Consider the following 13,418-nt stretch of genomic DNA (forward strand, 5'->3'; position numbering starts at 1 on the left):
CTAGAGATAATAAATTCTGAGATTATGACAGGTATTTCTAAGAAAATTGCCTCAACTAAGGGCAGCAAACTCAAATGCATATGTGGGCTTTGCTGGTAACATACATAAGGGAAATAGGCAACTTGGGGGCTGTCACCAATTGGAGGGATGGCCGCATCAAAGGGGCAGACCCCAGCCTAGCAGACTGATATCAATGAAAATGTAATGCAGGTCCAGTGTTGCTAGATACTTCAAATTTTCAAGCAGCAGGAATCCAATTCATCTTCTACAAAATCTCCAGTTTTTCAAATGTTGAAAAACAATTCACATTTAAGCTCAGACAGACATACACTGGAGATACTGCAGGTGCAGTTGCAGACTACTGCTATAAAGTGAGTTGTAATCTTTTTGCTGGTGGAGGGACTTGCCTTCAATTTGTAAAAAACAAAAGACCTGTACAGTGCAATAAAGTGAAGTATGATAAAACGAGGTATGCCCATACAGACCCGCAAACAATTTTTAGGCAAACTTGGTTGTCTACATTTATCCCCTCAGGTTAGTGTCTCCAGCCAACTAGTGAACACGCGTAAAGCCAAAAAAGGTAAGCTATTTTCAAATGCATTTTTTGGTCCTCTCACACTCTTACATCACGTCATACTTCACACTGTTTCTGGTGGTCTAACCAAATCAAAGAAACCATGAATTTTATGAAATTCTTACACAGTTAAAGAGAAAGATAACTTCAAATTGTGTTCAAATCCAGTTTTATTAAAGTTATTTGGGAATCTGAGAGCAGTACAAAGTCTTTGACTACAACCACTGGACATACCAGGCATGATTCTGTGTTTTTGGTTTGTAATGGGTTTGGGTCCACATCTTTTTCTAAATCCTTTGTCCCTCATTTCATTAGCAAATGGCAAAGTACCTTAAGTTTCTCTATCTACAACATCCTATTATTTATAGAACAGGAATTTGTAAAATATGATTGAAAAAATAAAATCCACAGATTCAAAAAATTCTCTTCAAATATTAAGAACATACAAAGTATACTAAAGACATCTACATTTAGTTATCCAAGTCACAAGATAGGCATTCCATACCTGTAGTTTCTTGCTGCTAATTACAGTTCAGAGACAATGTGTTTCCAAAAGCTATAAAAGCCTTCACTGACATTCCCTGCATGGTTCCAACAGATTTAGAGAATAAAACCAGGGGAGTACTTTATTTGGCCTTTAAAAATCACAAGCCTTCTTTTTTCTTTAGTGGGATTTTTCTTCTGTAGTAGCTCAGAGCACTGTTTGCTTACTTAATGACTTACAATTAGCATCTGCCTTACAGGAGATTTAAGCACTGGTTTTGTAAAGTGTATTACTGAATGGCAAATGGTGGGAGGCCCTCCTGTCCAAGCAACACTTCAGCAGACCTTAGAGGGTTTGGTGCTCCTTAGTTGTTCTCCAGGGATCCTGAAATTCCCTGCAAGAAAGAAAAAAAAAAAGCTGTGTAAGAATCTTCATGCCAGACACTTCAGCTTGTTCAAAGCAGTCCTGCTTTCTTATCAGTGTACGAACACTTATCTGTGGTGATGGGGCCCTGCTGCTTTGTTCCTGTCACAGGAGTAGCTCTTGGGGGATCAAAATGCAGAAAGCAAAGCAGGGCAATCACCTGAGAAAATTCTGCCCTAGTTTCTCTCAAGGACCATACTTTTTGTAAGACTCGTGAGAATTGTTTTGTCTTTCTGTTTCCTTACTGGCCAGTTTATGTCACTAGAGGGAGAAGATTGCCATACCGTATTACCATTGGTTGCCTTATTATTTTTAGGTGGAAACTTGTTCCTCAAGGGGACCATGTGGTTATAGTCCACTCTCATTTATCTGTGGTCTGAAGAGCATCACTACTCAAACAAGAAACAAGCTGGCAATCAAAACAGGCAAGTTTCTTCCCTTGTATCATCAGAGGAGGTCTCAAACTTGGCAAAGGTTAACTCTGCAAGTTAAGTTATCTGTGTTGTCCCAGCAAATTACACCTATGAATATTAAGTCATACCAGAAGTTATATCAAGTAGGTTTCACTCTCATTTCTCTAATAAATGAAAACATCTTAGAAATTAGCATACATTTTGAACTTTCTCAATAATTCTTTGCATCTAATTTAAATTTATTTATAAATTGAAAATATAGTCTCTGAAGTTAAAAGAATTAGGATATAAGGGGACTCTCCCCTAAGTTAAAGTTTATTTAAACTTCAAGAATACTTAAAATATTCAAATAATATCTAGAACAAAAAAGCGATGCATTCAGTGCAATGCTGCCAAACCACAAATACTTACAAATGGAGTCCTGGTTCCAAATTTGCTGTAGAATGTCATGGTGACTTTGTTCTTATGTCCTGTTCTTTGGTCAAAGGCATGGCAGGAATCGAAGGGTGGACTGTACAAATGAAGGCTCACGGCAGGTTCCGTATGGCTGATGTTTTCTACTCGATGTAAGCCAATGGAATCTAAACAACACCCAAGAAGGACAGATGAAGGATTTTAGATGATAGGTGTAGGTAAAAATTTTGTCAATCAACTGAGATCATAAACCAATTGACAAAAATTAGAATTGAACTTCTCATTAAAGATAGTAAGCCATATGTGTTCTGTTCTTTCCTGAAAACCCCCTAAAACTTCAGTAAAAGAATAAAAAAAGGCATCAACACACAAAGAAACTGGAAAAGAGAGCTTTTATTAACATTAATAAATTAAAAGCTTGAACATACTTGACTCCTGAATGACATGGACATTGGAGGAGCCAACTCCCACACCCTACAATCAAAAATCTACATGTAACTTTTGATTCCTCCAAAACTGAAGTTGTCCCTCAGTATCCATGGGGAATTGGTTCCAGGACCCCCCATGGATACACAAATCCAAAGATACGAGTCCCCTATATAAAATAGGATACATCAATGCATATAGTCAGCACCCTGCATCTGCAGACTACCAGCCTCAGATAGAAAACATTACAAGTATTTGTTGAAAAAAATCTGTGTATATATGTGGACCTGTCCAGTTCAAACCCAGGTTGTTCAGAGTTAACTATAGACAAAGAGCTTCGCAGAAGACAGGAAAGCTAAATACTCTTCTACTGATTTATGTTGTGAACCTCCCAAACACCTCAGAAATTGGCAGTATGGGTATTTCTGGAAAAGGGGATGGAGATAGGGCTAAAAATACAAGAACTGGTTAAAGCCTGTTTCAGTAGAGTCTTATATCCCTTTCACTACTTCTCCCACACCTTACTCCTGGTAGAAGTCTGAGATCTATTCTCTAGAAAGAATAGATGAACTCAGGACAGGTGAAAGATAGGTGACTGAAGTGAAAATTTACATATTGAATGGGAAGAGCCCCACAGTCTTCACCACCTAGCTGTCAGAATGCTGCCAGACAGGAATTTTTTCTCTAGGCAGGAGATAAGAAGCAGTTTCTCAGGGAACTTGATTGGTTCAAGAACAAAGCCCTAAGGATATTGCCATTAGTTGTTCTCCATAAAAAAAAATCTGCCAGATTATCCTAGACTAAAGTCCAGTGTTCAGAGCTACCAACTGAAGTTTTCTGTGCTGGATTTTTAAATATTAGCACACAGCCAAGGTCACCAGACATTTGAGCAAGTCCTCAAGTATGAAACACAGAGGCCAAAGCAATCTGAAAAAAACAAACAAACAAAAAAACCCCAAAAAACCCAACAACTAGAAACACACAATTCAGGAGAAGACTTTAAAAACAAACTTATCATTAATATCCTCATTAATATCTCTCATTAATGGAGAGATAAGAGACTATAAAAGGACCAGAGAATAAAAGAGCTTTTCAAAGTAAAAATCTGAATAGAAAGGCTGGAAGAAGAACTGAGGAAGCTGTGGGAGACTCAAAGAATAAAGATACAAAATAGGAAAGATAAAATAAATCAGAGGAGGTTTAATATCTGAGCAACAGGAACATAGCAAAGAAAAAAGTCAAAGAAATAACTTGACGATATTTCCTTGAATGGAAGGACATTCAGTTTCCAGACTGGAAGAACGAACTGAGTACCCAGCACGGTGAAGGAGAGGCATGAAACACAGTACATCACTGTAATACTGGAGACAGAGAAAATACAGCAAAAAAGAGCTCAAAAATTTCTAGAAAGAAAAAATAGATTTCACAGAAAGATTCAAGAATGAATCAGAATAATACCAGGCTTTCAACAAGAAGACTGAAAACATAAAGTCAAGTCATTATCTTTATAATTCTGAGAAAATATGATTTTCAGGTCATGATTTCATATTCAGCTACATCATCAAACACGTTACAAGGGGTTAAACATAGACATTTTTAGATAGATGAGGTCTCAAAAAATTTCTTTCCATGAACCCTCCTTCCTCATATGGCCTTGGAGGATATGTTCCACTAAAACAAAGTTCTGGAACTAGAATGAAGCAGACGGGAGACCAGGAAACAGGGGGATTTATTAGCAAAAGAAGATAACAAAGGGAAAGCCTGGATGATGTGAGGATGACAGCTGAACCCTGGCCCAGAGATCAACCTATCCACACAGGAGCTGATCAAAAGGCCCTGGAGGGAATGTCTCAAAGATTAAAATAAAGAAATAATGACAAAATACATGATTTTATCAAGACATGCTGAGAAGAAATTTATAGTTAGGAGAAAGTATGAGGTTTAATCAAGGAAAAGAATTCAGTGTAAATTGTGTAGTTAATGTAGGCAGCACCTAATTTGGCCTCGTGGTTTATGATCTGACTCCATGAGCATGCATGACAAAGAGCAAAGCCTGGAAGCAGAGGACTTAGTCCCAGCTACACTATATTTAAGTAATTCAAAACTTCTGGAATCCTCAGTTCTTTTCACTTATATTGGGCCTAACTCTTAGGTCTGTAAACTCTTTAATTCTATAGCTTACTGCTTTAATAATATACTGGCTTCAGCACAATTCTACATTAAAGTTCAACATTCTTAAGAACTGACTGTCCTTATACAAATTAATTGTGTGTTTCTCCAATTGCAAGTATGTACAGCACCAAAGGCATGCTGGACAATTCTGTAAGTAAAGGCCTCGCAAAAACTAGTTACCTACCCTTTTGAGAAGCTCCTAGGCTCATGTTTAGTCCCCCAAATTAATGATTCCAACATTATTATTATTTTTGGTCTTTGCCTCCTTTCTTCTATCCCCATGGTGGACCTTCTGTCACAGTAATTCTGAACTTGGTGATACTCATGGACGCCAGTTTGAGCCTGGCCATGTCTACTTTTCGCCTGTCACAATAGGTACCTTGGTCTCCTTGTCCCAACTCTCCCTTTCCTCCACCCTGTGTGGCATGCTGCTACCAAACTGATCAAGATATTCCCAAATAAAAGTCTGCTGACCGAAGCACTTACTTGAAGCTGGTCTTGGAGGCCCAGAACCTGATCTCACTTTCCTCTCCCACTCCCTGTCCAAGTCCATGTTTCCTTTTCCCCTCCAGGTCAGCCATCCCTGACTAGTTGTTGTGTTAGCAATGACTGTGCTTTCACTTGTGCTCTTCCTTGGACTTGAAACAGCATTCCCACTGATTAGTATCTATCTGCACTCCTATTCCTGCATCTGTAAAAATCGAAGGTTGTGAATTTGTGATTTTTGACCATATGAAAAATTATATAGAGAAATATTTAGCTTATCCCACCTAGTATGGGAAATTGTTAAAATTTCCCATAAAAATCAGAATTTCCCACTTCTATGGAAAGAGGCATCAGGCTGATTTCAAGGGAGCTGGGTGGCGGTTGGTGCCTCCTCGCTTGCACATACGTTTCCACAGCCTCCTTCCCAGCCTGCAGCCAGCACCCATGTACCTCCTCTGCTTGGCTCCTATACCCTGCATTGTAGACTCTACTAATTCTTCCAGATCTAATATAGTTTCACAAAGACTCCGTAACTAGCTGAAAGTAATTATTCTGGAAGATATTTTGCTTTATTGTGCATTATAAGGGCAACAAACTTGATCTTGAACAGCTGGTGTGCCTCATATACATAGCAACCCTCAAATAAGAGTTTCCTGCTACATAAGAAACTAACAGCATGTGTTATGTGAATGGGAAGAAAAAACTTCCCATGAATAGTTCCCCTTTATCTGCAGTTTCACTTTCTGCAGTTTCACTTACCTGAGGTCAACCACGGTCTTAGTATATTAAGTGGAAAATTCCAAAAATAAACAATTCAGAAGTTGTAAAGTGTGTGCTGTTCTGAGCGGCTTGCTAAAATCTCCTGTTCCATCCCACCAATGGTGAGCCATCCCTTTGTCCAACCTGCCGTATAGGCTTCCTGCCCTATAGACACTTAGTGACCATCTCAGGTATCAGGTCAGTTATCAGATATTTTGAGACTGCATTTCCATAACTTTTATTACAGTATATTGTTATAATTGTTCTATTTTATCATTAATCATTACTTTTACTCTAACTGTTCTTTATAAATTAAACTTGATCATCTGCATGTACAGGAAAAAAACATAGTGTAATAGGATTCAGTACAAATCATAGTTTCAGGGATCCCCTGGGAGTCTTGGAACATATCCCCTGTAGATAACAGGGGCCTACTGTGTAGTCTTACCTTTCTCAGTGCATTCTGAAACGAATGAACAAATTTAAGCCAAGTATCAAGGCCAATATTTGTCTTTAAATAAGAGCTTGCTTGGCCAGAAAAATCTCTGTAATACTTTACTGTATGTAAGTGGAACACATCCAGTAAGAATACAGTCTTTGACTGCCATATCAAATTGCTGAGATTCAAATCCTGGCTGCCACTTCAAAGGTGAATGACTTGGACAAGTTATTTAATTTTCCTAAGTGTTGTAACCTCATCTGTTAAAGGGAATAAATTATCTCATATAAGTTTGACAAGCTCTTTGGAAAGTTACTATCCCCGTTGAGAATACAGATGTTAATCACTACCTCTCCTAAAAAGCATTTGGCTTTCCCATACCACATTTAGGGGAAAGAATGCATTCTTGGTGAGAGATCCATAATCACTGCTAAATGATGTGCTCTGTAAAGTTTCCCTTGAGAATACTCTTTTAAGCATGTTATACAAATATTAGAAAAACAGGGAGTAGCTAGCACTCCTAACTACTTCCAGAATATTCCTTTACATTTTCTTTCTTTAAAAATTTTTTAAATGTATTGATTTGACAGAGTCAGTGAGAGAGAGAGTGTATGTGTGTGAGAGAGAGACACCGATTTGTTGTTCTACCTATTCATGCTTTCATTACTTGAGTCCTGTATGTGTCCTGACCAGGGATGGAATCCCCAACCTTGGTGTATCAGGCCATGCTCTAACCAACTGAGCTACCTGAGCTACCTGGCCAAGGCCATTTCTTCACATTTTCTTATTTTTTAAAAAGATTTTATTTATTTATTTTAGAGAGAGGGAAGGGGAGGGAGAAAGAGAGGGAGAGAAATATCAATGTGTGGCTGCCTCTGGTGTGCCCACAACCAAGGACCTGACCTGCAACCTAGGCATGTGCCCCAGTTGGGAATCTAACTAGCGACCCTTTGGTTTGCAGGCTGGTATTTAATCCACTGAGCCCCACCAGCCAGGGCTCTTTACATTTTCTAATACAAAGACTAATACTTCAACCTTGGCCTCACTCCATTATTAAAAGACTCTATATATGTAAATTCATATTTGATTCTAATTGTCCTAAGACTTGGCAGGTAAATAAATGACTTTTCAGTTGTCATTAATCTATACGCATGTGTTTCTAATAAGTGATTCTAATCCAAATACAAACCTTTAAAAAACAAAAACCACTGCTTTCTGGCCTTTTCCCAAGTATTTGAAATTGCGACTCCATGATCCAACTTCTACTGCACATGTGTAAGTAACCAATGTTTCAGATGGGAGTTAAAGGTTTTTCCCACTTGCCCTTAGAAAAAGATACTGGATGTTACCGTTGATGTAGGCACACTGGTTTTCCCTCAAGGTTCTTTCTGACTTCTTGATCATCTCATTGGACTTTTTGTCAGGCCAGGCAAATAATGTCTCCTTTAGATTTCCCTGCAGCATCTTCAGAAAGCAGTGGGAGTTGGTGTGGTCATGGATACTGCTATACATACACAAAACGACAAATGAACTCAGTAGATAGTCCAGTACCCAGATGTGCAGTGACAGTCGGCCCATAACTTACAGCTGCACACTGTCAATAGGACATTTCCCAGGATAACATCCATTTCAACTGGACTTTTAAACATCATTAATCTATGATTCAACATTGTTTAAGATAAATAGAATGTCTTCTATATCAATGCATATAAGCAGTCTAGTTTTCATGCATATCCCCTACTATAGAACAGTCAATTTTTTTAAAGACCTTGTTGTCTTTCATAAAAGAAACACAAAACCAGAAACCTTTTACCTTCTCCAAGATACAGCTTTTAACAACTTAGTTAAACTCAACTAAAACTTTATTATTAAACTACACTGGAGAAATTTTAGAAAGGACAAAAGTAATCACCTATTATCATTGCATCACACTGAGAACATTACTTAATCATTATTTAATGATTTTTCTCAGGCTTTTTCTCATTTTTCTTTCCTTTGGGGACGCAAGGTATGCGTATCTACTACCACAGCCCTGAAATTATACTGTAAATGTATACAATGTTAACATTTGATAGATTTAGAGTATCCTGCCTGTGATTACATCCCAATATTCATGGGAAAAAGAAAACAAATTTGATTTCCGGAAAGAATTTATTTATATAATTTTAAAGTAAATAGTATTTAAGTTTATTTAGTAGAGTTAGGTGTAGGATTGATTAAAATATATGAATCTATATACATTTTTGGCATTTATGTCATGTGTTGAATTCCATTAGCCCTCACATGCACCATAGGAAGAACTTGTTTCCTAAATCCATAGAGCCTAGTCCCATTCTTGATATGTAATCTGCTTTGAAAAAAAAACTGAGAGACTGAGTGAAAACTATTCCACTCCATTAGTACATAAATGTACTCTATAATAGAGACCTAATTTTCCAAAGTCTTGTAAATTTGTTTCCTTTCTCCCCTCAAAAATGGGTCTGGATTATTGTTTTCACCACTCTCAAAAGACTGAGAAGGACCTGTTTGAAAGATAACACTCAATTAATAATAATGTTGGCAAATGTGTAAACTAAGGAAAAATAAGGACCCGAGTTTCAAAGAATTGGTATTAGATTAAGTTGCCTTATCCTCTATATTAAAAAATAAACAATAAATTTGAAGTAGAAAGAAATGTTCTGAATTTGTGAATTGCTTTTCTAGCTCTGAATCTGGACGTTAGAGTCTTTGCTCCCATAATTGTTTATATACTTCAAAGTATGACAAAGGTCAAGTTTTAGCACAATCCCATGAAAATTTGGAGAGAAAATAAGTTAAACTGGTTACCACCTTTTTTATTACTCATTTTGGGGACTGGTTTTGATATGTATGGTGTATGCCTAAACCCCTCATACTAATTCCCATGAGATTTTTTTTGTTGGGATTAGGGGAAAAATAATTATAAAATGAGATTTGTCAGTGCTCTCAAGACTTGTGGCCAGCCTGGCACTGTACATTTCATATGCTGGAATACACACTCTAATAAACATCCATGAATGAATAGTTATATTACCTGCCATGTCCTTCACCCCAACATAGAATCATTAGATTAAATTTTCCGTTTCCTTCATCCACAAGGTTTCGGGTGTACCTAAAAAGAATATATTCAGAAGATTGAACTTGGTTAAAACAAGCACTGGGAAAAGTAAGTGTATCACAGAATATCATTCCTTTACAGATCTTACTGTTTCTACCTCTAAGCAATTCTGAATGTAGTTTTCTAATTAGAAATCCAGCACAAATGAAAAATATTTTTCCCAGTGCATTTTGGACATTTTTATATTTTGAATCACATTTACAGTTACTGTTTTCATTAATGGCAGGGAAAAGTAAACTGGAATAAAAGCAAATTCCTTTATTCTCCATGTGACTGCCCCAAACTGAAAAAAGAATAAAAGTTTCTCCCGAAGGTATTTGTAAAGTGCCTTAGTGCTCTAGGCAAGAATGTTGCTGTTGTTTTTTTTTTTTTTTTGTCTTTTCCCTCAGGTAGTTACACCTGAACTTGAAAAACGAGGTCTTATTAAATAGCTCTTCTAGAATTCTCCTTAGTTTTACTATAGTCCAAACCAAAACCATATTCAAAAGTGCTCCTAAAGAAAAGTCCTCCACAAATATAGTGGGGGTTGACTTAAGTCTGAGCATAAGAGACTACATTAGGAATGTAACTAATACTCTAAACCTTTTACAATGATGAGAAAACAGTAATAAGCCAAAAAATAAAAAATTAAAATTAAAACAATCCTGAACCAAACAACCACCACCACACCATCAGGAAAAAAAAAATCAACTTTAAAGTTTCTATTGGTTCAAGGGGTACTAATGATGTTATATAATTAGCAAAGTTGGAAAATTATGACATTCATTTAAACTGTTACTTTTAAGGAAAGCAATCTTTACCCCATTTCCGGGGTAGTGTTTGTTCGTATGGTCATCTGTTCACTAAGGTCCTACGTGTCCCCTCCTCCCCCTAGCTGAAGGCCAGATGTGGCACAGCAGGATCACCGAGGGAGGTGATTAGCAGATGCTCTTTAGATGTCATTCATTCTCACTCTGTAGCCCTTTATGACCTAGCAAGGGGCTGTACACATGGCCTTTGATTCACAGTAAATTCGGTTACTGTACTACTCCTTCCACCAGCTGTAGGGTCACCCTTTATTGCTTCTTTGGGGCTTCTTCTGGAGAATTCACTGTCAGATTCACACTGGAACACATTCTGTCTTGGTTCTTCTGCACTGCCTCCCCAAGGTCAAAGATCAGAATCCCTCACAGTGCTTGGACACTTATTACTTGCAAAAAATACTATCAAATTGATTTCTGCTCTCCCTTCTCCCTCCCTTTCTCCTCCCCCAAATGCCCACCCAGGACTGCACCCATTATCTTAACGAGCTGTATCTCAGATACCTGTGTAATAGATCTATCCAAGTGGTTGCATTTCAAAGGGTTTAGAGCTTGTCAATCAAGACAAATTTAAGGTCCAGGAAAATGTCCTGTTCTAAAGATTAAGAGCCTTTACAGCCTACTTGGTTAATTTCACTTGACAAATAATATCTCTAGGCGGAAAAAGAAAACCACTATTATGCTCCAAATATCTGCAAGAAGTTTAATAGTGGTTTAGAGTGTGGGCTCTGGAACAATAATGCTAATTTGATTTCTGGCACTGCTTGATGGAAGTATGATCTTGTACAGTAATCCAAACTTTTTATTGTCTACCATTTCTCACCTGTCAAATAGGGATAAGAATGGAACCAATCTCACAGGGTTGTGGAGTTAAATGAATTAATACAAGTGTGAAGTGACTGGAAGAGCACCTGGCCCATAACAAGCCCTCAATTACTTTGCACTAATGGCAGAATTAAAAACTAGACTCTGGTAACCTCACTGGCAGCCACAGAAGGACCAGCAGCAACATAAACTGAGTTGACAGGAACCAGAGGAACTTCTTATAGCCACTTGCAAGTGGAAAATGGGATCCTATGTAGGCTTCACTTATTTCAAATCCTAAAATACAGTTGAGACACTGCTTGCCAACAAAAATTTACCAAATGCACCAACCCCCGCCCCCTCCCAATCTGGCAATGATCAAGACGCTCTCCACACTCAGTATCCATGATTCTGTCTCTGTTCTCCTTGTTTGCTTAGTTTGTTTTTTAGATTCAATTGTTGATAGATACGTGTTTATTGCCATGTTATTGTTCATAGCTTTGATCTTCTTTTTTCTTGAATAAATCCCTTTAACATTTCATATAATAATGGGTTAGTGAAACGACTAACAGAAATTGCTACCAAAGAAAGCATAATCTTTCCTTATTCTTCTATTTCAACTATCCTCCTTGACCCAACTAACTATAATGACTGAAGCTCTACCTACCCTTCGGAAAACAACTTCTCACTCCTTGGGGTGATTAAATTTTACTTCTGGCCCCAGAGGATAGGTAGAGATTCATTTTTACTTAAAAACCGAGTCAGTGCTGTAAAGGACCAAGCCTCCGGGGGGCATCTCACTCCAGCACAGCTGGAGAGCAGTGGTCTTCATTTTACATTCCAGATCCCCAGAACTATGGACAAGAGAAAGCATACTGCTTGGGGGCGAAAGAGAGACTGTCATTTATTTCGCGAACCCGATGGTGGATTTAAATAAAACTGCAGTCCAGGAAGTTAAACTGGTTTGGGAGAAAAGGCACCACAAATGGAAAAGGAGCAGCTGACAACCCCAAGACGCGAAAGAATGCCTGTCGGCAGGTGCCTGGTTGTAGGCGACCAAGGTTGAAGTGATGGAGAACTAGTATCGGGGAAGTGTGTTCTCCACCGTTACCCTTTTCTCTGAATGGCTGGTATACTCCTCTCGTGGGAACACCACCCTCCATTAGCCCAGGCAGTCTGTTCCCCAGTGCACTGCTCCCCAGGGCAGGGGCAGAGGGAGGAGTGGTAGTTTTGAAGCTGAGATATTGGCACGCGAGAACAGAAAACTGTAGAGGCCCGGTGGCCTCCCCTCCAGTGGGCGATCCCCGCGGGATCTACCTTCCACCCCAAGCTCGGAGACTGAGCCCAGGCGCCCCCGGAGGAGGAGCAGCACTGCGGTGCGGCGAAGGACCTCGGGCGCTGGAAGCGTGGGCGCAATGCGGTCAGCGCTCTCCCCCAGCAAGATTCCCACCTCCCTCCCCGAGCCCGCTCCTCTGCGGCCTCCGAGAGTTGGCGCTGCAGGGTTTTGAGGCCCGTGCTCGAGATCCTCAGCTGGCCAGGCTAGAGCGCACTCACCTGTACTGGTCGTACTTGGCATACACTGACCACTCGGCGGGGTCGCTCTCGTAGGCTTCCATGACTGCCTGCACCTCCTCCACATTGACCTCTTCCCTGGCGAAGAGCTGGTGCAGGATGCGGATCAGATCGGCTAGTGTCCGTGGCTTTAGCACCTCGGTTTGCTCCATCCTTTGCAGAAGTGGCAGCACGCCTTTCTCACTGCTGGGCTTCGGCGAAGGAGCCGAGAAAGCCTAGGAAATGGGGACGATGGACCCTAGCTGCCAGCCACACAGCTACACACACAAAACCCCCAACGTTTGAGAGCCACAGCTTTAAAATCCCTGGCCAAGATACCAAGACACCCTCCCAACCAGGGCGGCGCAGAGAATGCGGGATCGCAAAGCTCTTAAACACAAATCAGGACCAAATCTGCTGAATTTAGCCTCCTGGGCCCTTTTTAAGCTCTCGGAGCAGCGGGAATGTACCAAAGGCCCTCGGAGGGTGGGGAGAGGCGCAACTTGAGGACGGTGGTGGAAGCTAAGGAGCGTGTGG

General features: G+C 39.6%; 1 protein-coding gene across 1 annotated transcript; it reads right to left on the reverse strand.

The window, feature by feature from the left end:
- Positions 1 to 726: 726 nt before the first annotated feature.
- Positions 727 to 13,418, reverse strand: CDO1 (cysteine dioxygenase type 1). Its single transcript, XM_045837879.1, has 5 exons — positions 12,885 to 13,418; positions 9,643 to 9,720; positions 7,940 to 8,094; positions 2,306 to 2,475; positions 727 to 1,452 (listed from the first exon to the last, which is right to left on the reverse strand). Exons 1-5 carry the CDS (start codon positions 13,052 to 13,054, stop codon positions 1,423 to 1,425), a joined length of 603 nt encoding a protein of 200 aa, XP_045693835.1. The 5' UTR covers positions 13,055 to 13,418; the 3' UTR covers positions 727 to 1,422.

Source organism: Phyllostomus hastatus, unplaced genomic scaffold (genome assembly GCF_019186645.2).
Source record: "Phyllostomus hastatus isolate PE091 unplaced genomic scaffold, TTU_PhHast_1.1 phas_contig_254, whole genome shotgun sequence".
In the NCBI taxonomy this organism is placed as follows: Eukaryota; Metazoa; Chordata; class Mammalia; order Chiroptera; family Phyllostomidae; genus Phyllostomus; species Phyllostomus hastatus.